Source organism: Vanessa tameamea, chromosome 15, assembly GCF_037043105.1.
Source record: "Vanessa tameamea isolate UH-Manoa-2023 chromosome 15, ilVanTame1 primary haplotype, whole genome shotgun sequence".
In the NCBI taxonomy this organism is placed as follows: domain Eukaryota; kingdom Metazoa; phylum Arthropoda; class Insecta; order Lepidoptera; family Nymphalidae; genus Vanessa; species Vanessa tameamea.
In genome coordinates, this window is record NC_087323.1 from 9,973,296 (window position 1) to 9,998,019 (window position 24,724).

General features: G+C 34.0%; 2 protein-coding genes across 9 annotated transcripts in view; both read right to left on the reverse strand.

Moving 5' to 3' along the window:
* Positions 1–348: 348 nt before the first annotated feature.
* Positions 349–3,329, reverse strand: LOC113398441 (uncharacterized). The gene is made up of 4 exons (XM_026637184.2): positions 3,184–3,329; positions 2,044–2,217; positions 848–1,001; positions 349–474 (listed from the first exon to the last, which is right to left on the reverse strand). Exons 1-4 carry the CDS (start codon positions 3,277–3,279, stop codon positions 374–376), a joined length of 525 nt encoding a protein of 174 aa, XP_026492969.2. The 5' UTR covers positions 3,280–3,329; the 3' UTR covers positions 349–373.
* Positions 3,330–7,964: 4,635 nt separating this feature from the next.
* The window catches only part of LOC113398432 (disheveled-associated activator of morphogenesis 1), a 122,337-nt gene continuing 105,577 nt past the window's right edge, over positions 7,965–24,724 (reverse strand). For 7 of the 8 annotated variants that reach the window (XM_064217060.1, XM_064217055.1, XM_026637172.2 and 4 more), the window contains 17 exons: positions 19,812–19,979; positions 19,260–19,478; positions 19,033–19,173; positions 18,622–18,850; positions 17,850–18,077; positions 17,178–17,317; positions 16,182–16,331; positions 15,377–15,532; positions 14,421–14,495; positions 13,824–14,153; positions 13,228–13,367; positions 12,855–13,016; positions 12,369–12,548; positions 12,017–12,140; positions 11,339–11,584; positions 10,805–10,987; positions 7,965–10,520 (listed from right to left, as the gene is read on the reverse strand). In XM_064217060.1, the coding sequence (XP_064073130.1) occupies positions 10,206–10,520; positions 10,805–10,987; positions 11,339–11,584; positions 12,017–12,140; positions 12,369–12,548; positions 12,855–13,016; positions 13,228–13,367; positions 13,824–14,153; positions 14,421–14,495; positions 15,377–15,532; positions 16,182–16,331; positions 17,178–17,317; positions 17,850–18,077; positions 18,622–18,850; positions 19,033–19,173; positions 19,260–19,478; positions 19,812–19,979 (3,186 nt within the window). In that variant the 3' untranslated portion in view covers positions 7,965–10,205. The remainder of the gene's footprint in view (positions 10,521–10,804; positions 10,988–11,338; positions 11,585–12,016; positions 12,141–12,368; positions 12,549–12,854; positions 13,017–13,227; positions 13,368–13,823; positions 14,154–14,420; positions 14,496–15,376; positions 15,533–16,181; positions 16,332–17,177; positions 17,318–17,849; positions 18,078–18,621; positions 18,851–19,032; positions 19,174–19,259; positions 19,479–19,811; positions 19,980–24,724) is intronic. The other variant, XM_026637176.2, reaches the window with a different exon arrangement.

The window sequence follows — 24,724 nt, forward strand, 5'->3', positions numbered from 1 at the left end:
ATCTACTGTTATATATGACGCATTCGGAGAATCATGTTTTTGCTGCGGTGGCGTTAATACGTAAGTGCCGTAAGGATAAAGCAGCAGTTATGTAACAACAGGTGACAATAATTGTCGAATGCACTTTAGCTGATTTGCTCGTTTAGCCGATTTCGTTTGAAGGAATCAATCGCTTTGATTTATCTTTCGACTAATAGACACATGATTAATTTGGATGAAAGCGCTTTCACATAAATTATAGAAGGCAAAGTGCATGCTTGGCCACCCCGTAGTTATGGAAATTATTTCAATTCAGTACAGTGAAAATGTACAGTCTCCAATATTTGTGGTAATATTTATTGATTGAAATGTGTCACAGTCATCTCGTATAGAATTATTTATCCGTAGACATTGTTATATTAACACTTTTTTCTCGTAAATGTTTTACTTCTTGCCAAAGTCCAAACACGATGAGGACGAAGTAAGTTAGCACACCTGAAAAAGTAGAGTTCCGTAAGGGTGCCGGCGATATTTTTCTTCAGACTAATCATGACAAGACATTTATTTATATTGCGTTTATAAGATATTTATTCTTACGATTATAGTAAATCGTTGGCCTACAGGTAGGTAACCCGTGAGAAAACAAATTAAGTAGTTATAAAATGGAGCCGAGATAGGTGACTGCGGGTTAAAGCTAGGCAAGGTATTCTAAATTTTCGTGTGCTTAATTTGTAATTATCACTAATAGCTGTGAGGAAACCTGCACGTGTCTAATTTCAATGCGATTATGCCACATGTGTGATGTTATAGTAAAATATTTAAGTAAATATCGACTAAATAATGCGTGAATTAGAAGATTTTAACTTACCTATAGCGATAAGCCCAAGAACGAGACAGAGAATCCAAGCTACGAAATTGATTTCGGAGCTGTGCATGCATATCAAAGTGATTAGCAGGAAGAATGTTTGTGATAGCCACATAGATGTTATTACCACCCAGGACAACAGGATTGAAGACTTTTTCTGAAAATCGTTACCAACAAAATATTCAATAAATAGACATATAAGATACTATATAATTACATGATACACCTTTAATTGTTAAGACAGACAAGAGTCGAGATTTAAAATAATCGTGTACTATAAAATTATATATTACTGAACTAATGGTGAATCACAATAGATTGGATATAATTATATAAATATTGTATTAAAATATAGTTTCACGTTCCGCCTTAACCCGACGTCATTAACGACCTATATACAACTGTTATATTCAAGAACTAATATTAAAAAAATCCTATTGTTTTCCGGCTAGAAAAGTTGAAATTCTTGGACTTTCTCTAGCATAACATGCATTCATAATAAACCTTCCTCTTGTATCACTCTGTTCATTAATGTAAACCGCGTTAATCCGTTGCGTAGCTTAAAGGTCGAAATGGACAGACGTCGGGAAGCTACTTTGTTTTATACTATTAAGCAAAAAAAAATTTAAAAAAAATCTAGTGCCTAATGTACCTGAGATGTATGGGAAATCTGTAAATAGTTTGGAATGTATCAATCTAAGTATTTTTTTAACTCCTAGATTTGTATAGATATGTCTTGTATATAGCCGTCACGTTGACTCGTTGCCAGTGACCAAGTTTTCTTTGAACGATTTAATAAATCAGTTAATCGACAAAGTTACCAACTCCCGAACTTTTGTATATTTGTCTTTCAGGTGAAATGGTTTTTCATTTTTTTACAGAAAAAGTATCATTCAGACACTAGGGACGGCGCGTTGAAATTACAAAAATGATTTTTCTTTTTACGATTACCTTTAGAGGCAGAAGTTACCAATTATCATTAAATAACTCTTTTGTCTGTCTGACTTTCGAGTCAACTAGCAAAATATTATGTTATTACCTCACAATTTTCACTAAGCTTAGACGAAGACAATGAAGTTAGATACAATATTCATTTCTTAAATTTCGGCCAAATTCCACGCTTAAAAATTCAAATAAAATGAAACCAATGTCCGTGTGGAGTAACCTTGCTATATAAATATATTGAAATACATTCAGACCTCTTTAATTCCCCACATCAGCCAACCGTGCATAGCAAACATAATGAAGCAGTAAATGACGCCGGTGATGCTGAAACTGTAAGCGTTCCGCCACACGTAGGCGGTACAGTTCGCGCAGTTTTTCATCAACAAGACCTGGACGATTAGAGCTACAATGCATATAATTGTGACACACTGAAAAATGATAATAATTTATTATAACATTACCCCGATGTGTTGAATAGATTTGCGTATCGATATAGCTTATATTATTTATTCACGTCACAGAACTCTTAAAAAAAAACTAGACTACTAGACTAGACGGACTTTGATAAGAATATTGATTTTTTTTTTTGTATTCGAGTCCCTGTATAGGGTTCCCGGAAAAAATACTTCATCCATACGAATTCGGAACGGGAAATTTATTTATTTTTAAAACTTACTGTCAGATGTCTAAGACGCTGCTTCATGGGTACAGGTGTAATCAGGATTTAATTGTTTAATATATACACAAACACACACACACACGCGCGCGCACACTGAGCACTGAAATACATTTGTTCTTATAACCCTACACTGCTCACTAAAACGCATATATGTTATATACAATTCCTATGTAAATTCTCCAGCTTAAAGAGACGCTACATTTTGTATGAAAAAATATTTAATTTAATATCTTGTTACTGGTTATCTTAACATTCATCTTATTAATAGAGGGCTAATCTTCTATACGTGTAATAAAATATGAGTGTCTGTTTGTAATATTAAAACCGCTTTTTACTAAATGTATGTATACACGGTATATATATCAAAATAGATTTTTTTCAATTTTTGTATGTCTGTCTGTTTGTTCCGGCTAATATCTGGAACGGCTAGACCGATTTTGACGGGACTTTCATTGGCAGATAGGAGTAACTTAGGTTACAAAAATAACTTTTTGTTAAATTCAAACGCGCACGACGCCGCAGGCACAGCCAGTGATAAAAAAAATTGCAAAAAAAATGATTAATCGTCGATTTTGCGAGTACCCGTTCTTCTGTTATATGTATTTGATTTAAAAACTGAACTATTAGTTAGTTAGTTGTCCGAATATCACGCCATGACGAGAAGAGTCTCCAAATTCAACCTAGAGAATTGTTGAAAGTACATCTGAATACTGACCATTAATGTAATACTCCCGACAATAGCACCTGTGCTGAGAGGATATCGACACAGGAATTTCTTCGGAATGAGAGCCTTAAGCATTTTTATATTCATGAAATAACTCTAAAAAATATAACAAATTCAAGTTTAAAATTTCTATGACGTCGCAATCAACTTGATAATAACAGACCATTGTTTTTATATTTAAAGAAAATGTTTTCATATAAATAGGAACGTATTTTCAACATTATTTGTATTTATTTTATTTTATAGATACAAACAGATGGTGGTTTAAATTGTGTTTCAATAATTCTTACTACCTATATTTCTCTGAAAGAACCGCCTTGGCAGCTCCTCGAACTACGCAGGGCAGTGAATCGCAAGGTCGCTTCGATACTAAAACCATTCGAATATACACTAATTTTACAATAACTACTCTTGTAATTCTTTAAATTAAAAAATAAATAAATCGGTGTTTTTTTTTATCCATAGACTTTCATTCCAAATCACGCAACAGCGGTTGAATTTAGTGACGTAGAATTTATCGATATAATTACTACTTTCTTATTTTAATATATATTTGAGTATAGAGACGACGACTGTCCGTCAGGGATGGTAAAAATTATAATTATCATGATATGAATTTCAAAATTGACATATTATTCTTTAATTTTAATAATTATTTGTGGATCAAATTCTCTTGAAAAAACAAGCGTACTGTTATTAAGCCGGGGCGAATGGTTAATGAAAATAAATGTTAATTATGTTACTTTACATTGATAACATATGCCACTGTTAAGTTAAATTGAAATGAAAACATTGAATAATTTAAATTAACATATACATAGTGTTGTTACAAGAAATAAAAACAAACTTTCCTTAATCTCAATATCGAACTCGTAATGGCGTATTTATTTTATATAAAATAATTATCATATTATGTGATTCAACCAACCAAACATATATATATTTACTTTATATAATTATATATACTTATTAAATAAGATTATTCTAGATCTTATATGATTTAGGTGTTGCCATTTCTCAAGATCATTTTATATATTTTCTATTTCCATATTTATTTTAACGTTTGTGCGCAAGTACAGATGAAGGCACTATAGCTGTGAAAATTTGACAACCGATAGGTCTCTGTTGGGTTTTTTATTTGTTAGGCTGTTTTGGAGAAATGCAATATAGGCACCTCATACGAAGAAATAACAATGTTTAATGTATGTATTTTGAATTGAGAATTAATAACGTAATAAATTTATTTACAAATAAATTACATTTAACAAAGAAAACCTGAAGGAAGTCTATAATATATATGATGTGTGCTTGAGAACCCGAAATGGTAGTAAATTTTGGGTCCTTTTTATTTTTGTTGTATAAAGGTTTTTCCTTTGTTTTTCTTATATTGTTTGCCGATAATATCTCAATACTTTATTATAGTTGACAGGAAACAAGCTTATTATGGCCGTGTAAATAATGGACTATCATTGATACAAAGTTGATTTACAAAAAGAATATATCTCTAAATCCCAAAAAGACAAAATGATTTATTTTTGCCTTATCTAATGTAAGAAAGCAAAGTTCAAATTAACTTACAACAGTAGTGATCTAAATGTAAGTGATGATGTTCTAAAGTGATTTCTAGATATACTTACCAGGAATTACTTTAGATTCAAAACTTCAGTGAAATTCCCATTTATCATCCCTGACAGGGAGACTGAACTCCGCAGCATGCTCAGTTAGAAAAGTTAGACAAGTAACTATTGATACTGCTCGATTAGTAGATTAGTACTCGGGTTACTTTCATAGTATTAATTCTTACGGCATTTGCTTCAGAGTAACGCTACAGACTTTGAACCTGTTTTCATCCTGCAAAAAGAGCTGATTCCACGCGGTCAAGATATATTACAGTAACTATGTATTTTTAATTCATATTTGTATATATTTAAGGACTTAATGTAAATAACTGTTATGTAAATAGATGACTATAGTATAGTTTTAAAAAAAAATCATTAAAATTAATCACAAAACAACACTAACATAGATTTAAGAAAAAATTATAAAACATGGTAACATTATAGAAAATAAAAAAGGCATTTAAAATAAAAATTTCAATAAATAAATGATTATCTACTTTGTATATTCACAATAACATAGATATTTTTGAAAGAAAAAATTACAATCAATGTATAGACTCGAAGAGGAAAGGTAAACTAATAACACCAAGTTTCCGACTTGGCAAAGTTAATATCATCCTTCCTGGGGCACTGTATTCGTTTCCGTAATAAGGTTCCACGGTTACTTTAAAAGTTATTAAAAAAGAAACCTCAAGAATACGTTTTGGAGATTGAAAAGTAAACATTAAATACAAATTAAATTATATAGGGGAAAAAACCTGAAGTTGGATTCAGTATTCATTTATTTTGTAAATGTAAAAAAATATTCACAAAATTCATTCTACAAAAATATTTTTATATTAATTAAAGCTTTCTAAAACGTAAATTCATTAGAATTACACTTTAGAGCTTTAAATAGAATACCGAAAATACGTTACGCTAGAATAGTTTGTGATAAAATGTTTTTTTTTTGTTATACTTGAATGTTTAAAGGTCATATGGTACCCAGCAATAGTTATTTATTTTATGATACGTTTTTATGATAGTTCTGGGTAGCCACATAAATACTACCTTAAATGAAAATACTTTATAAAACTAAACTGTAATGCATTCATATTGATCGGTCAGTGAGTACATCAGCTCTTCAGCATTCGCTGAAAAAAATTACTGTTGACTTTATAGCTTCGGCTTCCCAGGTGAATTTAATTACTTCTACATTATAATGACCTCCGATATTCTACTTTGGCGCAACACAGCTGATCAATACGACCTTTGTCTCGCAGAAAAAGATTATTGTGTTATTTTTAAATTTAAAATTTAACAAAAAATACGAATTATGCTTTACTCAAGTTGCCTTTAGATACGAGCACTATTGAATCGTCCTTTTACAATATTAAGTGAACGGCGGTACAGTTTCAGAATGTAGATTCTACCAAGAAGAACCGGCAAGAAACTCAGTAGTTACTCTTTTTTAGTACTTAAAATACAAATTTATTTTAATTAAATACAATTATATATCTATAATATAATAATATATCCTGCCTGAAAGTCAACAAGTATTGGCTCCACGCTTTTTTATCATCTATTAATATATTATTTTTATTAATGTATTAAGATTATTTTTGAAACTATGAAGAGGCAAAGTTAAATATTCGCGTAATTTTGTTATAAAAACGGATACCGTGCCCCAGGAAAGAATTATTGACTTTGTAATTACAACGTAATTTATAATCGAAAAAAAAACAACAGCTTTTTTGTTCTATATTATGAAGCATTATAAAATTGTACTAAAGAATTAAGTAACGTATATAATAGGAAAAACGACTTTCTAGGTGATAATTCATCTTAGGGACGAAAGGATATTTGATATAATAAATATTTTGTCATTAATTTTATCGTAAGCATGAATTGTGGAATAAACATATGATACCACTAATTCATCTCAGTTATTTCTTCTCAAGCGGATGCTATATTTTTCACAATCAACGATCAAGTGTATATGTCTTTATTGAAAAAAAAATTGACATATCGTTCGAGAATATAATATTCAAAATACTCCGGCAAGTTTTCCGAAATTCGATAATCAAATAACGGAAGTTTATATTTTTTTCTATCTATATAAATCTGTTTTCTGAACGCGCATCCCACAAAAACCAAAATATATTGACATGTAATTTTTACCATTATATTCAGTGCGTTTCAGAGATTGCTTTGACTTAACTTAACATTATCATACAATATAATTCAACGGTAACGGTCACGGTGATATGGCACTAAGCTGATAAGGATGTGTGACTATGAACTATAATAGTGATGGCCTGGATAAACGTCGTAATATTTTTCAAATGTTTATAATTTAATTTCTAAATCTCGGTTGTGATCAAACGCTTATTTTTGTAATATGCACGGCAATCTATTAGACATGAGATAACTCCATACAATAATCTGTTCAATCTATAATAATATTATAAATACGAAAGTAACTCAGCCTGTCTGTCTGTTGCTCTTTCACGACCTAACAACTGAATTTAATGTAATTTGGTACAAAGCAAGCATAAGCTCTAACGAAGAACATAAGACGTTTTAACGCCTGACGACCAACCCCTAAAACGCTAATGAAACTAGTTGTATATAAAATAAGTCACCTACAAAACACCTTCAAAGTCAAATAATAAAGAATTTTACTTACGTTCTACGAAACCTATAAAATAAAGTACCAGGGCAATTATAGAATGAAAAATTTGAAGCAGTCATACAGATAAAGGATTCCAACAACAGCTTAGACGTAGTTAAAGGTCAGGTGTAGGTGATTGCGATTTATAAACTTTTAAAATAGTCGCGGGGTTGTCTAATGTAAAACGTTTCTAAATAATCTGATATTTATGTAATATAAAGGTGTATACACACACATGCGAACCCACACACACGCGCAAACTTCTATGTGTTATTTATATTTTATGTGTGCTGTATTTACACACACTACAACCACTTGTATTTGATTCAAACATTAATTATACGCTGTTGATTTGATATCAGCCAAGAAACCAGGTGATCGGGTTTATTATATATCATAAGAGCAGTGATCCACAACCAGAAAATGAGACTGAGCGCTTAAACTTTTTTTTTTTTAATATTTCAGACCCCTTATAGAAAAGGTATTAATAAGACAGATAGTAATTTCAAGGTTTTATTTAAATATTTTCTATTCAAGGTATTATATAATATTCTATAGGCTTAAGCAATACTGAACAAAACAATAAAATTTACATAATATGACAAACTTCTATAGGTATGTAATTGAATAAATTATTTAAAAAAAAATCCATCTCATTACGGTAACAGATTGTATCGAAGTAAAATTAATATTTACATAATTATTCAACTATCATAAATCGTCACATAAATTAAAACATTTTTCAATTATTTGTATTAAAATAAACTACACACATATATATATTAAACACGAAATCAGATCGAAATATAAGAAACATGTAAAATTACAAAATGTAAATTTCTCGAAAATTCCAAATATGGCATAAGTTTATACTATACATTATAAATGTTCAAAATTTACGCCGTACATTTAGGCATAGATTATCAATTCCTATTCTACGGTTCGTCCGACTGCGAGATTTTACAATTCCAAAATGTCATATTCAAAACCAACCTCGTCACCACATTGCGTACGACGAACAACCAAGAGTTTAACTTACGTCCTTTTATTTTTTTATTTTATCTTTCATTTTTATAAATAATATGTGCACGTTCTACTGGCGTGTTAATCTGCAATGTGTTGTACGAGAACCGCTGACCCACGACGAGGCACGACACAGAATAAAAATATACGTATAAGAAATCACTTGGAGTTTCCGTTGACATATACTTAAGTAAATTTTCTTCCTGCTTAGAAAACGTGCCATGTGAGTGGCCTATGCCCCTCAAGGGACTGATATGACAACTATGGTGCTTAGCCGAATTTGAACCTTCAGCTCATTATTTTACCGAATGTCTTTTAATAGACTTTTTACCGAATGTCTTGTGCGTTTGCTCCTACATGTAGTTTCGTGCATCAATATGGGTTAGCGGTTTAATGGAAATAATTTAGCCAAAATGGAACGTAAAAAATATTAGTACCCTAGTTATTAATAACTCCACCTTATTCCAACGTTGTATATGTTGAGACAGACAGGAATAATAATATTAATCCGTTGTTTCATTTGCCATAAATATTTATATAAATTCAAAATCAAATTCAGTATTGAGTTTTACACAAATATAAAAACGTTTAATTTAATTCAGGTCCACACCGTAATTTATCAACAGGTCGTAAAAATTGTTAACATAATGTCTATGGTATATTATCCTCTGTAACACCAAAACCATAGATTATTAGATAGAATCATAGCTCATAATCTGACATATTGTTAAATGGAACAAATTATAAAATATAAACAAGTTTTGATTGTCGAAGTGTGGTACTAAATCTGAAATAAATACGTCTAAATTAAGGAATATCATGCAGTCTTACTTCACTCGAATAAATTTATTTATTTATTTTCCCATCGAAAACATTTCTTTTTCACCCCGTTATAATCCAATAAGTCTTCTAAAGTTTCTCAGATATTCTTTTAACTCGTCGAAATAAGTTCCATAGAAACATTTGCTTTCATAAAAACAGCTGATTATATAATTATATTTATTTTTTTTTGGTTACGTCACTAACATTCATAATATTGAATTTCTTTATTAGCTATTTTTTTTTGTTTCTTAACTTCATAAATGGAGAATTATATGCTGATATACAAGCACTTTGTCTAAGCAACAATCTTCGTTCAATTATTGAACTTAAATAAAATTATAAATAAAATTGATCATAGATAAAAAAGATCCGTATACCATAAAGAATATCATTCATATTGTTTTTGGATCATTTTACAATTCGTCACAGATCAATCAAATCAAAAGTGGGAACCACAATAAAGGATAAAGCATGAAATCCCAACCTTTGCGGGACGCCTTCCGGGACTTTAAAGGTAATATGATGATTTTACATTTAATGTCACAAAAAATATCACACTGTCACGCTTTAGGTCGTAACATAACTTGTCGGTCGTCTTTGAAGATTTATGATTCCAAATAGTTTTCGTTAGGAAGTCCGACGCAATACGACCTACCTACGCATATTCAGGGCCCTGAGACGTGTCACCCTGGTTGGGATGTCCTGCACGAACAAACCAAATATTGGCACAATCAACCTACTATTTCTCTAAGTAAACACGTTTATTTGTGACTCGATTATTTTATTCTAATCTACATCCAACACTGGAAATATCACTTAAAACGCTTATATTTAATGTTCCCGACATTCCAGGGAACAGATCACTCAGAATTCCATTAAATCATATCTGGATAAGCTCAGTTCTTCTGTCGTTCCCTGGAATCTTCTCTGCAGACTCCTCGTGGTGGGGAGTCTCTGCCCTTGTACCCTGCCTTAGCGGCCTTCCTCGATCTCTTGATCTTGGCTACGTCATCGCCGAATACGTCACCGGTTCTCAGAGCTGATATGAGATCATCAAATTCCCCTTTCTGTCCATTGGTCAAGGTGCCGTCTCTGGAGTTGTCGCCGGAGTGCCCATTGCAATCGGTGGTGCCGTTGGATTTACCGAGTGACCTACCAACTGAGCTGAGGAGGCTGGAGCCCTGTTTTCTTTCCATTGTACGTTTCTTGAGCTGTGGAATTTTAAAAACTCTTAGAATAAGAAACACTTTTTGTTCAATAGCGTATATTAGTATCATTCAAAAAAGATCACATGATATTGTCCGCTTAAACTGTTTCAAATATCGTTAATAATTAAACAAAAAATATTTTTTCCATCGAATTTAATTTTAGTTTATTATAAATGAGACATCCTGACTCAGACACTATTATTATTTTCGTATGGAGAGTTGTTAATGAGACAGACTACACCAGACAATTTTTTATGCAAGTTTTTGAATAGCAAGTCTATTATTACCTCCTGTTCGTGCCTGGTTCTCCTCTCCTCCTCGTCCCTCCGTCTTCTGGCTGCGTCACACTCGGCCCTGGCCTCTGCCAACTGAGTGAGGAATGCGTCCAAAGCACCGAACAACTGCTCTGGAGACGCACTGGGTTCCTCGCCGAAGGCATGAGCGCAAGCTTCCAGACGACTCTTCATATCCTATATTCATAACAATATTATATATCAATTAAATTATACTTTAAAATGATCGTATGACAAACAATATATGGTCAGATTTTCATTTTAATGGAACTGCCATTCGGATAAGAATAGTCAAGAAAAAATTGACATAACTGAATTCTCCATTCCATTAAATAATACTTAAATAATCTTCACTTCGTCGATACACACACAATGTCATTTTGTATAATAATATTATATTCCAACATTGGGTTAATTTTAATTAAACTTTTATGTTGGAAGAGCTCGATTTATTACAATTTTATGACAAAAAAATATATAATTATTTCATAAAATCATCTATCAGCATATAATTCTATCTTTACTAACCTGGAACAAATCTTCTAACTGGGTGAAGGAGCAGACAGCATGGGCGTGGAACTCCCTCATGACCGGTACGAAGGCGTCATTCGGTTGTGCTGGAGCTGGTAAAGACGCGTGATAGTCCAATTCCCTTGACACTTCGCGTAGACCATTGCGTAAGGCACCGACGTCCTTCTCTAGTTGGTCGATGCAGACTTTAGCAGCTGCTCTTACGTGGGGTAGATCTTCTTCGAGTAGAAGAACTTCTTTGAACTGTAATATTTTGAAAATACAATATTGGAACTAAAACTAAAATATATTTATAAGTTCAATATCATAATATCATCACTGTTGATGAATTGGTGTAGTTGTTGCTCTATTGAGTGTCGGAAGGGTTCCTTCTATATTCAACATGGGAAAGAATTTCATTTAACTCGGAATGAAAAAACACGAGACAATTGCCTATTTTTATAGTAATATTATTCCTTCTTAAAAAAAGGGTGCAAAGGCTGACCTTTAATTATTATTAAACTTACAAATAAAAAAACAATAATGCCGATTCACTGCACTGGCAACATGCTATTATACGTATCGTACATATAGTGAGATGCTTACAACGTAAAATTGATATTTAATTCCAATTATTTTCACTAATTATTACAATTAGTTAACAATTAGCATAAGCTTCAACTTTCTCAGACATACCTGCGTCTCCAACAGCTCAACGAGATAGTGTAACAGCGTTGTGTTTCGCGAAACGCTAGACTTGGTGTCTGCTAGCTTTCCTAGAGATGACAATCGGAAGCCCGACGCGTTTCCTCGAGGGCCACTAAATAAAAAAGCAATCATCAGCAATAGAATATCATATAATATGATAAAAAAATCAATCTCTAAGCTACTTTAGTTTAGACCACAAAAAGGTATCCGGCTCCGAGGACCGATAACATCCGACAGTCAGTTCTGTGATAATCACTTTCTTTATTATATATTGTAAAGTTTTTGAAAACAAAACGATTTTTTTGCTGTGGCACCGGTCCGGCGGGGCGCGGCCACTCACCGGTTCATGTAGTTGCCGAGCGCCAGCACGATCTCGAGCAGCGCGCGCAGGCGGCGCGAGCGCGTCATGTCGCGCGCGGCGCGCAGCACGACGGACGCGCGGCTGCTCGCCTCCGCCGCGGCGCCCGAGAACTTCTTCTTGAACAGCAGCGTGCGCACCCGCTGCGAGTAGTGGGGGATCCTGCAATGCACACCATACAGTTACGAGCTGAAGAGTGTAGAGCTTCGGTGCAAACCGGCAGCAACCGATCTCGATTTACTCTTCGATTGAACATCGATACTCCGAATTTCTGTATTCCGATTTAAATACTGATTTAACCGCTGGAACCATAGATATACAGGATAAAACACGTGAAACCCATGGTTGGTGAGACGTTGATGTTGTACTTAGATACTTCTATGACGTCAATATGCTATACATGCAGTTCCAATTATTCGGCGATCTATTAGACGTTCTCACCATCTGATGGAGTTTTTTGCCACTCACTTGGAGATTTCATAGAGGAATCGGTCCGCCCGCGCCATACTGTCTAGCTCATCCTGGTGTTCCTCAAGCAGAGCAGCTTCTTCAGCACTCGGTGTGAACTTCAGCAGCTGTTCCACCATATCAAGTGGAAGCTGTTCTCCACTGTCCATGCGCAGAATTGCTCTACCATACAAAAATATGCATTATGTATAACAATTTATGGTATATCCTTTTAAATACGATGCAACTCAAATTAGGTTTTGATTAACAATCGTTATAAATGTGCATCAATCGACCTTGAACTTTTACGCTCATCATACGTAAAAACGTTTAATATCAAAAATGTAACAAAAAGATATGAAAACATACGTAAAAAAAGCTAACTAAAACTCACCGACAAATCTCCTCATCAGACATCTTTAACTTCGATAGCAGGATCGTGCAGTTTTGGGCACGACGACCGTCGATCACAGATAAGATTTTGGTTCGCGGCTTGGAACCTAGCTGTCGTAAATCTTCTACGGAACCTTCGTTCTAAAAATTTTGTAAAAATATTTTTTTTTTAAATCATAAATCTATTGATAAATATCATAATATTATAGATGGGAGGAGGAGGAGGAGGGGGAGGAGAAGAACAGGTGACAGCCGAAAAGTATTGTAGTTGATGTGAATATCGAAAATATATTACTAACGTGAACGACTGGATTTACATTTCGAATATCATCATGTCTGTTAACGAGCTGATGCCTAACCGCTCGTTATAAATTTAATGTTTATTACGTGTAATTATATGTATAAAATATAACTGTAGATATATTCAGTAATAAATACGATCAATCACAAAGAAAATAAAGATCGAAACGCAATTTTATGAAGAAACAACTATGAACTAAAAAATCCTAATGGGCTCTTCAATTCTTAGATTAATATACAACATAAGACTTTTATAATTTTCTGTCAGGATTACAATTATATAGCAAACAAATTTACCTGAACGCCATTCTTCTGGTAGGCACAGAACATCTTATCGATCGCGTGCAGATCCATCGCGTTGTACAACTTCGCATCGTCGAGCTCTTGCCAGATCGTACCGTGGAGTTTCGTATCCGGCAACTTGCTCCAGTTGAAGCTCTTGAGCGGGTTACCGGGGGTAGGAACGTTCTTCTTAGGTCTCGGAGGTGCTGGAGCGAGAGGGGCCGGGGGTGCAAGAGGGGCCGGGGGAGGCATCGGTGCGGCGGGAGGAGGGGGGCAGAGCGATGGTGGAGGTGGAGGTGGCGGCACACTGCAGGTTTCGATAACTGCGCTCTTCAGATTGCTGACCTGAAAGATCAAATAAGTACAAAATAATTATAATAAATCAAAAAGAAAATATAAAAACTCATTGAAGAAACTTTCAAGTATACAAGAAAAATATACTTTTTATACCTATAAGGGATGAAATAATATTAAATTTATTCCTATAGTAAAAGCAGACGTTAATAAATAATATTTATAAGCTACCTGAATGTATAATAATTTATAGGAATAAGTTCGTAAAAATTGCTAAGAAGAAACGTAGGGGTATTCGTAAAGGCAATTGTGACCTACCTTCGCATCATCAGGTATGCTACCTTCGCTGACCAGTTTCTCGAATCTCGCTCGCTCAGCTCGCTCTTGATTCAACTAAGTGAAATAAAAACACGTAAATTAACTACTGTTTTTTTTTTTAATATAGATTGATTTTTGAAGAACAAATCCCAAATTTAGAAAATGTTTGTCTTGGAAATGTATTTTTAAACTGTCACTGTTACTAAATATCAATATTTATATAAAATATTGTAAATCAGCCGCCGAGATGGCCGAGTGGTTAGAATGCGTGCATCTTAACCGATGATTTCGGGTTCAAGCCCAGGCAGGCACCACTGAATTTTCATGTGCTTAATTTGTGTTTATAATTCATCTCGTGCTCGGCGGTGAAGGAAAACATCGTGAGGAAACCTGCATGTGTCTAATTTAAACGAAATTCTGCCACATGTGTATTCCGCCAACCCGCATTGGAGCAGCGTGGTAGAATATGCTCCAAAAACCTTCTGCTCAAAAGGAGAGGAGGCCTTTAGCCCAGAAGTGGGAAATTTACAGGCTGCTAATGCTAAAAAATTGTAAATCATTACACTTTTGAAATTGTTAACACAGTTGTGATAAAGAAATTAAATAAAAAATACGTGTACGTCTCGGAACGCCCAACAGAAGCTGTGGGTTAAAATGAGAGAGAAAGAACCTGCCTACCGCTGCCGTATGCGTAAGTGAAAGGGAAGCCAAACAGACAGGCGCCGTAACGCGTTACGTAACGAAGCGGTTTACCCTCCCATAAGAAGTTATCACTTAAAAAAAACTATTTCGATGAGCACGATACACACATCACAAGACAACGACAAAGTCTTGTGTATTATATGAAACTATTCGAAAGGAGTTGGATATAAGTAAAAAAATTAACAGCAGTGACTGCTTCGCGAACGAGTTGCTAAATCTAATGGACACATTTCCCGATCCCCTATCTAGTTCACCTGTTGTTCAAGTTGGTGGGCTCTGCAGGCGGAAGACCTGGCCCGTTCCGTGCACTCCATGTGAGCAGCCGTCTCCCTCTCGAGCCTTTCCTTCAGCCTCGAGACCACTCCTTCCAGCTCCTCCTTTTCTTGCGTGTGCTGGTCCACTTGCTTCTCCTGTTAGTTGTTAGCACATGCGGTGTTTTGTGAGCGTTAGTTTATTTTTATGAAGTACTGAGAGCGATACCATTTAGATTAAATAACAAATATTTTCAATACAATTTCAAGATAAATATTAAATAGTCATTTTAAATGATAAATACGGTACTTGGTTGTTGAGGACTTTGTTGATATAATTATGTTCGCTCACAGTATAATAAATAATAATGTTTCATTTAATTGGATTATATAAAGTGTTAAGCTTTTAACTTAGCCATCTCTATCAATGAAGTTACAGAAATGAAAAAATAAAAAAAAGTTTTAAAGGTAAAAAATAGATTATTTAAATTAAGTAAAATATTTTTGGTAAACTCGTTTCAATAAACCACTTTCCCGGGCTTTTAATGAAAGCCAATGGGATGAAATTATTTAGTTACTGAGATTATCTCTAATGGCGATCCCATTATGTGATATTTAGTAAGAACCGCTTCCCAAACTTACTCAACTCACGTTTAGGGCGATTCAAGTGAATATGAAGTAAAAATAAATTGTTATAAAATTAATTCGAATCTAGATTATTCATAATTCTTAAAAATCAAAAAGTAATACTGTATCATCTTAAATCACCCGAAACGTACCATTTTTCTAAAAGTCATGTATCGCTTACCTTCTTTGCTAGTTCTGTAGCCATGTCAACGTTTTCCCTCTCCAAGTTCTCAGCTTTAGTCCTAGCGGCGACTAATTCTTCTTCTTTAGCTAGTAAGTGAACGATCTCTCCAACATTTATTTCCAAGGGAGCGACGTCTGGATCGTAAACCTGTAAGTTTGTCAAATTATTCAAAATTATTACATGCTGCAATTTATTTTACTCTAAATTTTAACCTAATTAAAATATAAACAGATGAATTACTTATTTTCCAACACACTAAAGAAATAAAAGTGCACTTTCATTTCGGAATATTTAAAATTACACACGACACAACAATGACGATGCAACTGACACACACACACACACGCACGGTCAATAGACTCATCATCATCAGAGATCATATCAACTGTTAAATTATCTATAGCACCGCCAAACAACATACTTCGTTTTTCTGGGCTCAACTTTTAAGTGTGAGTAACTTAAGTACTGACTATAGACTCACAGATGATGATGATGATGAAAATTTCGTCCGACCGATATCGGTCACGGCGGCTAATCTTATGGGATACCAACCAACTATGCAGGACATATTAGTGCACAAGGGTGTGCGCAAACACAGGCGCGTCCCTATTCCGTCACTCTCGTAATCCGATGGAACGGCAAATACGCCAACAAGACTGGAATGAGCTCACACGTCAAACCAACAGCTTTACGTGATATTTATAGGCACGGGCGTGTACACATTTCCAGACAGACACAGACGACAGAAAAACCCAATAACATTTATCGGCCCGACCTCGGTTTGAGTCGAAAATCTCGGGATCTGTGGCCGAGTTAGTAGTTATACCATGCCACTCCAACCAACGAGGCAGTCAAGATTAAGACTCATACATACACTGATACTTTTCATATGGTCCGACTGAGGAATAGTTTACATTTCTTGCAGAGTCAATGTCTCTGAGCAGAGATCACCAGTTAACAAGGAGCCAGTTAAATAAGAAAACGAAGTCCCACCTTGACGTGGTCGGAGCCGGTGTCGGAGGCGCTGTCGCGATCGCTGTTGGCGCGGCTGCCGGCGGCGGGCTGCTGCAGGATCACCTGCTGCACCACGCGGTCCAGCAGCAACCAATGTTGCGAGTGGGGGTTGTATTCCACTTTAATGTTAAAACAGAGACTCTTATTAGACTACAGCTATAATGCTGTATGAGGTATTTGCAGTTCAAGTGAGATTTAATTTTGTCAATATAATTTACTTGTAATATACCTAACTATTTTTTAACTTATTTGTAATCTGGTCTCTTCAAACTTCTACCTTTAAACCTTTTTTTTTTTTAGTAAGGTAATCTTGCGTCGCAAAATTTTACATAAATAAAAGTAGTAACTCGAACTATGGATATATCGAGAATTAAGTAAATCATGCTCATGAGCTGATAAGGCCCAAAGCGCAAAACATCTAAACGAAAGATCTTCTGGATAGCAACACTAAGTTTTCATGTACTAAATTGTTTTATTTGTTCTATAAGATAAAAAAAAAAAAAACAAATATTACGAAAATTTCTGCACGTATCAAACGAAGTTGTCCTATGTGGGTAATCTTAGTGAAACAGGGTAGCAGAATATACCAGACCTTTTAAACAGAAGCCTTGGATATTCTTAACAGATCGGGTATACACAATTCCAACTTACGTGGTAGTAATAAGAAATGTTCCAGCATGGAGAGGAGATGTGGATACGCAGCCGTGTGACTGAGCTTCCTCCTCAACAGTTCGAACATGGCGGCCGCGCTCTTGGTATCGACGTGCTGTTTGTCGAACCTCCTGGCGAGTTCTCTCTCGTCCTCATTTCGTACCATTTCGAAGAATTCGATGTGCCTATCGAGGGTCTCGTTTTCGTATTTTCGAAGTTTTTCTATTACTGAAATTGAAGATGATCTTATAAATAATAATGCTTAAAATAAAAACTACACACAAATCTTACTAATCCAAAAAAGACACATCTTTTGCATATTTAAATATAAGTGCACAAACACTCACTAACACTCAAGTGTGACCTACCCTTAATAAACTTGGAATTTAATTCAAGTCGTGTAGTGTATCGGGACGTATGGTATTAATTTTTAATTTAATTACTTATAAGTATGAGAGATATAAGCCGATAAACATAAATAAACATTGTTTTTAAATATTGACGAAAAATGAGGACGAAACAGATTTGCGGTAACCAGAAAATATAACATTCGTCATTAATATTTAATGAGGAGTTTTTCTGATATTCTTTTAAATAGAAACGAAAATAATTAAGGTTTTCTTAGCAGTATAAATTGAAAATCAAGTATGTGAGAAATCACGGAACATAATTTCTTAATAGAATTTATTTAGTCGAATATTCGAAATCAGCTCAGAGACGGCTAAAACTAAACAAAATATTGAAGACTAAAAAAAGCTAATCAAGTACTCACCAGGCTGTATTCCTAACATGAGAAGCTCATATCTCAAGTGTAGCCTGAATTCTAAGCTTTCTTCCCCGGGGCCGTAATTAAGTACGGCGTTGACGAAGGACATAATGGCGGTCTTAAGACCTAGGTCATCACGATACGCGCCCGTACTACGGTCTAACTCGTTCACAATGCCCTGGAAGCGAGCACGTTCGCCTGCGTATTTTTGATAGTGGATCATTGCTTCCAAGACCTGTAATGTAATAATTTGGAATGAATATAAACTGATAAAGAACCAAACTTCGTCCAATTTCAAGCGCAGCGTACATTTTTATCAGAAAAATTATCTTAATGATTTCATACTTTAGATAATCCCTTATGATCCTTATTCACGTTTTCATCTTTTAAATCTAAGGCTATAATATAAAACCTTACCTTTTTATGTCCCCCTGGTACGAGACAAACTGCTCCCAAAATCTCCAAGGCAGCAACTTTAGTCTTAACATTTTCTGTGTCCATCGACTGCGCGATCAGATCGATACTCGTAGGATGCGCTAGGACGTGAGCTCGACCCGTCTGCAAGAAAACATGGAATTGATTTTTTTATATAAACAATGCTGAATGTAAAACACGTCTATAAAAAATAACTAAATATTACTCACCGAGTTGTTCATAAGTGCCTTTATCCCAGCAATGAGGTTGTGTCTTGTGGTGGCGTCATCTCGTGGGGCTCTTTGCAGCGCTTCCAACAAAGCAGCAAGACCGCCCTGCTTGATGAAGCGCAGGACGAAACTGTGCGCTCGCGTCCGAAGCGCGGTCTTCAAGCCATCGACTAGTGCACACGCTTCGGTGGGTGTTATTGCTTCCGATGATGAAAAGGCCTAAACCGAAAACAAATCTTAGTGCAAATTGGACTGGCCTTGCAGTCAACCTCTCATTAAACAATAAATCTATTGCTTGGGCATTCTTACTTGTCATTTTGTTAGTTTATTTTGTAACAACGATTTTAATTAAATATTGTTTGGAGACAATATTCAAAGCGTGTTATGTAGAATAAAAAACAAATTTGTATTGCGTTAAATTATCACTAAATTATAAAAAATCGGTCCAAACAGTTTAGACTTTTTTAATTATGACGTTTACAATATAAATACATTCTCAAACCTCAGTTCAGATTAAATGAAACCCAAAATATACAGGCTCCATAAACTTACATCAGCAATTTCGTTCAGAGCCTTGATGTAGTCTTCGACTTGCGGCGCTGTTGCCAGGGGGGGCGCTTGTCCGGGTGGCGGCCGTCGACTGCAGTAGATCTGCCACTTTTTCGCCGCGGGCAGTTCCATCATCGCCGCTTTATTGACCGCTGTTAAGTCCAACTCTTCCTATAACAAAAAAATCATAAAACATGAGGAGCCGTTATCTTTTTGTGTTGCTTAACTTAAATAACTACTAAACCAATATCCATAAAACATTATCAGAATATTAACGCGTTTCGGAAAAGGTTTTATTTAGGGCATAATATTATTATTTAAGAGACTGCGCTTTGAAATATAACCAACGGATATACAAAATGTCTAATACCAAAAATAACTATTGTCGTGTTGATAGTTCATCTCAGCATATCGCAGTTAAAGGCATCTACTAATTTTAACGACAATATACTAGTAAATAATACTAAAAAATACACAATAATATCAATATTTTGTAAAAGCATGTATAACCAAGATAAAAAATTAAAAAATATTTAATAAAACAAATGTATTTAATAAATATTTTATGTAACTATATATTGTATAGTATTTTATCTTTAATGGACGAAGTTCTACTTACTATCTATATAAGGGATTAATTCGTTATACACGTTTATTTTTTAAATATTTATTTACTTATTTCCTAAATATATCAGAAGATGTGTCGATGACTGAATTAGTGATGATTACTTGAACTACTGACGTAACAAACGCGATTTTCATATCCTTATAAACAATAAACAGAAATCAATTAAATAATAAGTTAAAATTTATTCGTTTATTTTAATATATTAAAATAGATTATATCGAGAGTTCCTTTTGAGGTAAAATTTCTGAGTAACAGGAAAAAAGAAAAATGTAATAAAACGTATTTATACGGAACGCCGGTTAATTAAGACAAATACAGGCGTAATTATCAATAATTTACATATAAATTTGGTTATTCAGTAGTCCTAAATCAGATGAGAAATACCACAGGCCTAATAAGTTAAACCGGATCTAAGGCCCTTGGAGACCTTCACACAAATACCCCGAAACCGAAAGGAAATGTTGCCAGAAAAGACTTATGAACGAAGTTATTTAAAAAAATTGGCCGCGATATTCGAAAATTGTACGTCAGGCTTGTCTTCCATGTATGGAAAAAATAACTCACTCCTGATGGGCTGCAGCGCTCTAATTAACACACTTTTTTAATAAATTAATTTTAGTCAATTTTTTTTTTCAATGTACTACTGAGAGTCGTCATTGTCCATAGAAATAGAGCACGATGATCCTAAACGATGGTCGTGGGTTTAAATCCGGGAAAATCGAAGAGGCTTCAAAAATGTTGACGTACTACGAAGAGTTTAGAAAACATAAAAAACGAAAACATTTCGGTCAGACGAAATGTGCTTTACTAGACTAAGGACGGTCCCTCAAGAGGAGAGCATTCGTATGTAATATAACACTCCAAGAGCATTCGCCTGCAGTCGAGCCACTTGTTTTTACAATGTCAGACGAAATTGTACACATTACAGCTTGTGCACCGTAATATTAACTTCTACTTACTGACTTTTATAATGCTCGAATCTGAAGAGAGACTGCCGTAAGACCATGTGTGGCTGTTAACCTTAATGTTAATATGATGAATAATGGTTATATAGTTTATTTGTTTTTATCGCGGTAAATCTCAGGATCATCCAATCCTATTTGGAAGCGATATTTTTGCTTTATATACATTATTAATAAAGGCCATAAATAATAACATCACGCTCCTACCCATAGAGGCCAAGTAGTACCGTTTAATGAGGATGAAATCGCACTGAGCAGCTACTATATGATAAAGCAAGAGCCAATGAACATAGAGAAATACTGATGTTAACAGCTATAATAGAATCAAAATCGAAAAATTATTTTTTCAAGTAGGCTTATAAGGCACTTTGAATCATCACGTAACACTATTGAATTAAATTTAAAGCTACCAGAGGTTGGAAAAGTAGATTCTACCGAGAGAAGAACCTGCAAGAAACTGAGTAGTTAGTCTTTTCCACCATTTTAATTACAGAATATGTTATAAAAGAGCTATTATTATTTTATATGTCCTGCCTAGAAATCATTAAATACCGAGTCGACACTTTTTTATCTTTAACATAATCTTGTATTGAGTAATATGCCTTATTAATAAATATTTTTGATATGAGCTTTATAATTTTTAAAAGGCCAAATTAAATTAGCTTAATACGTGTTCTTTTCAGTTGGAGTTCTTACAGAATATTTGAATCATATCGCGTAAAGAACAATCTCGCACACGGATAATTTCATCGTCATGCAATATTATGAGAAAGTCCGTTAATAATGGTAATGGAAGCATTAAACAAATAGAGAGAAACGATTGTACAAGTCATCAGATCTAATCCAAATGACATAACTATCCGACGATGATTGACGCTTTCGATTTTATATCAAACCATTTCGCAATAAAATTAGAAATCAATCTTTACATAGCACCTTATATGATTTTATACGTAAATCGTAGAACATTTTAATATTCATTGACGAACGAAAGGACCGTCTATATCATACTAGTAAATTGTCCAATAAACGACTTGAATCTACTCAAATAAAAAGTAACAAGCCGAGACGGCCGAGACGACACAGGCAAGCACCACTGAATTTTCATGTGCTTAATTTGTGTTTATAATTCATCTCGTGCTCGGCGGTGAATGAAAACATCGTGAGGAAATCTGTATGTGTAATATATTAAGTTTAAGCTTAAACGGCACAAGCCACTTAATCAATTTCCATATACGTTCATTTTATTTTATATTTATTTTATTAAAAATATTTATAGAGAGCGCTACCTATAGCCTATCCCATTACAGATAAAAAAACCGTAGACTTACGTATTCCATGCGATTTACTATATTGTGTACTACAAACAGTTGCAGATAAATACATCTCAATTCATAAAATAACATCCATCCTCTTTAATTTTACTTTAAAACTTGCTATAATAGCTCCCTCGACACTGAAATACTCATTTATCCGCGAATCCATAGTGAATATAATAGATTCTATTTAGACCAATGACATTGCACCAATTAGTTGTCAAGTGTTTTGTCAAGTTTTCGCTTTAGTTATTTAAAATTTTGATTGTACACCACATGATACTTATATATATACGCACGCTGTGTTCATATCAAGAAAGTTTCAATCTATGTTCATGTTTATATTAAGTTTAACATTTTAAGGATTGTAACCAGTTTTATGAACCAATTAAAAAAAAAAAAAAAAGTGTTATTTATTTCCTCTTTAGGTAGGAATCGAATATATTATTCATTGTTTTTATGATATAGATAGACGGACGAGCAAATGGGCCACATGATGGCAAGAGGTCACCGCCACCCATAGACAATGGCGTTGTAAGAAATATTCAATCCTTACATCACTAATGCGCCACCAACCTTGGAAACTAAAATATTATGTCCCTTGTGCCTGTTGGATAATTTTAATTTTGTTTTAGAGAAGACATCTTAATCAATGCTGCGTCTTTTTCTTTCAGATGTCATATCAATCATGATAGAAAGAGATATTATTATTTTCTCCGCAAAAACAGTTTATAAGTAAAGCCGATATTTTCAAAGCAAACTCACTTTAAACACTCACTAACTAAGTATAACATTGTTAACTGTTAAGCAGTAATTTGGACGACAAGTCACCTACTTTAATGGGGGAAGTACTAATCTGTCAAGGCGTCTGTCATTAAAGAATGTCAAGGTTCATCCACGCCTATGAAATCGATAGAACCACGCCTGAAAAGAATGAATCAACAGGAATTGTCACTTGAGTGACAGTGACATGGAAACCAAATTAACTTCGATGACCTTTATGAGAACGACTAAAGCCATTTTAAAGTATTAAAGTTGTTTTCTGTACTGATATTGTATATTAATCAATAATATTTTTATTATAGTTTACATTATACTAGCAAAATCCGGCAAACGTTGCCTGTCAAGATAATTTATATCAACAATAACGGATAGTATAAAAATATTCTCCATAAAGAATAGGTACATATATATATTTGAACAGTTCCTAAACTTAAAAGGTGACAAAATCTAATGATCTCAAGTAGACATAACAATAATACTTTTTATATAAAACATATTTTAATCGCCTAAATATCCTTTATAAATAATTAATTTGATAAATTTGTTATTGGGCTTTAAATCGACAAATCTTCAAAAACTACTTCCAACACACAGACACCGCTCTGTTGTATATTATACTAAGAAAACATCAAGATTTAATGTTATTTCATCAGCACCACTTTGGGACACTTGGTTTTACATTATGAGCTAAATATTTAAATTTTTTAGGACATTTCGTTGAGTAAGAATGTTTTAACTCGCGTCGCTCCGAGTTAGCTAATTACCGGGTATGCTGGGAGCGTTTAGAATAATAACCTTAATCACCTCATCATCTCATATCTTACAGGTCACTGCGCTTGTTTTCAATGTTACCGAGTTTTTAGAACACATTTGTATTTTTAAATTTGGATCTGGTAACATTTTTTACTTCTGTCATTGCAAAAGGTCGTAAGTGAAAATCATTTTGCGAGTATAAACTACGTCATTACTTGGTCGTAGATTTTTAAGCAAACTCGTCTAAGAAGGTACTACCCGCCTGACAAAATAAAAATTAACAAAGTATACACTACTTAATCAGTTGGGTTCTAAAACCCAACGCTGATTTTCAATGGTATCTTATGTAGCTGTGACATAAAATCGTAGCTCCCGATATTGGTGTTACATTGGGAATGTAAGGAATGGTTAATAATTCTTACAGCGCTAATATCTATGTAATTTTACAACTATTTACTTAGTAAGTAATGCATT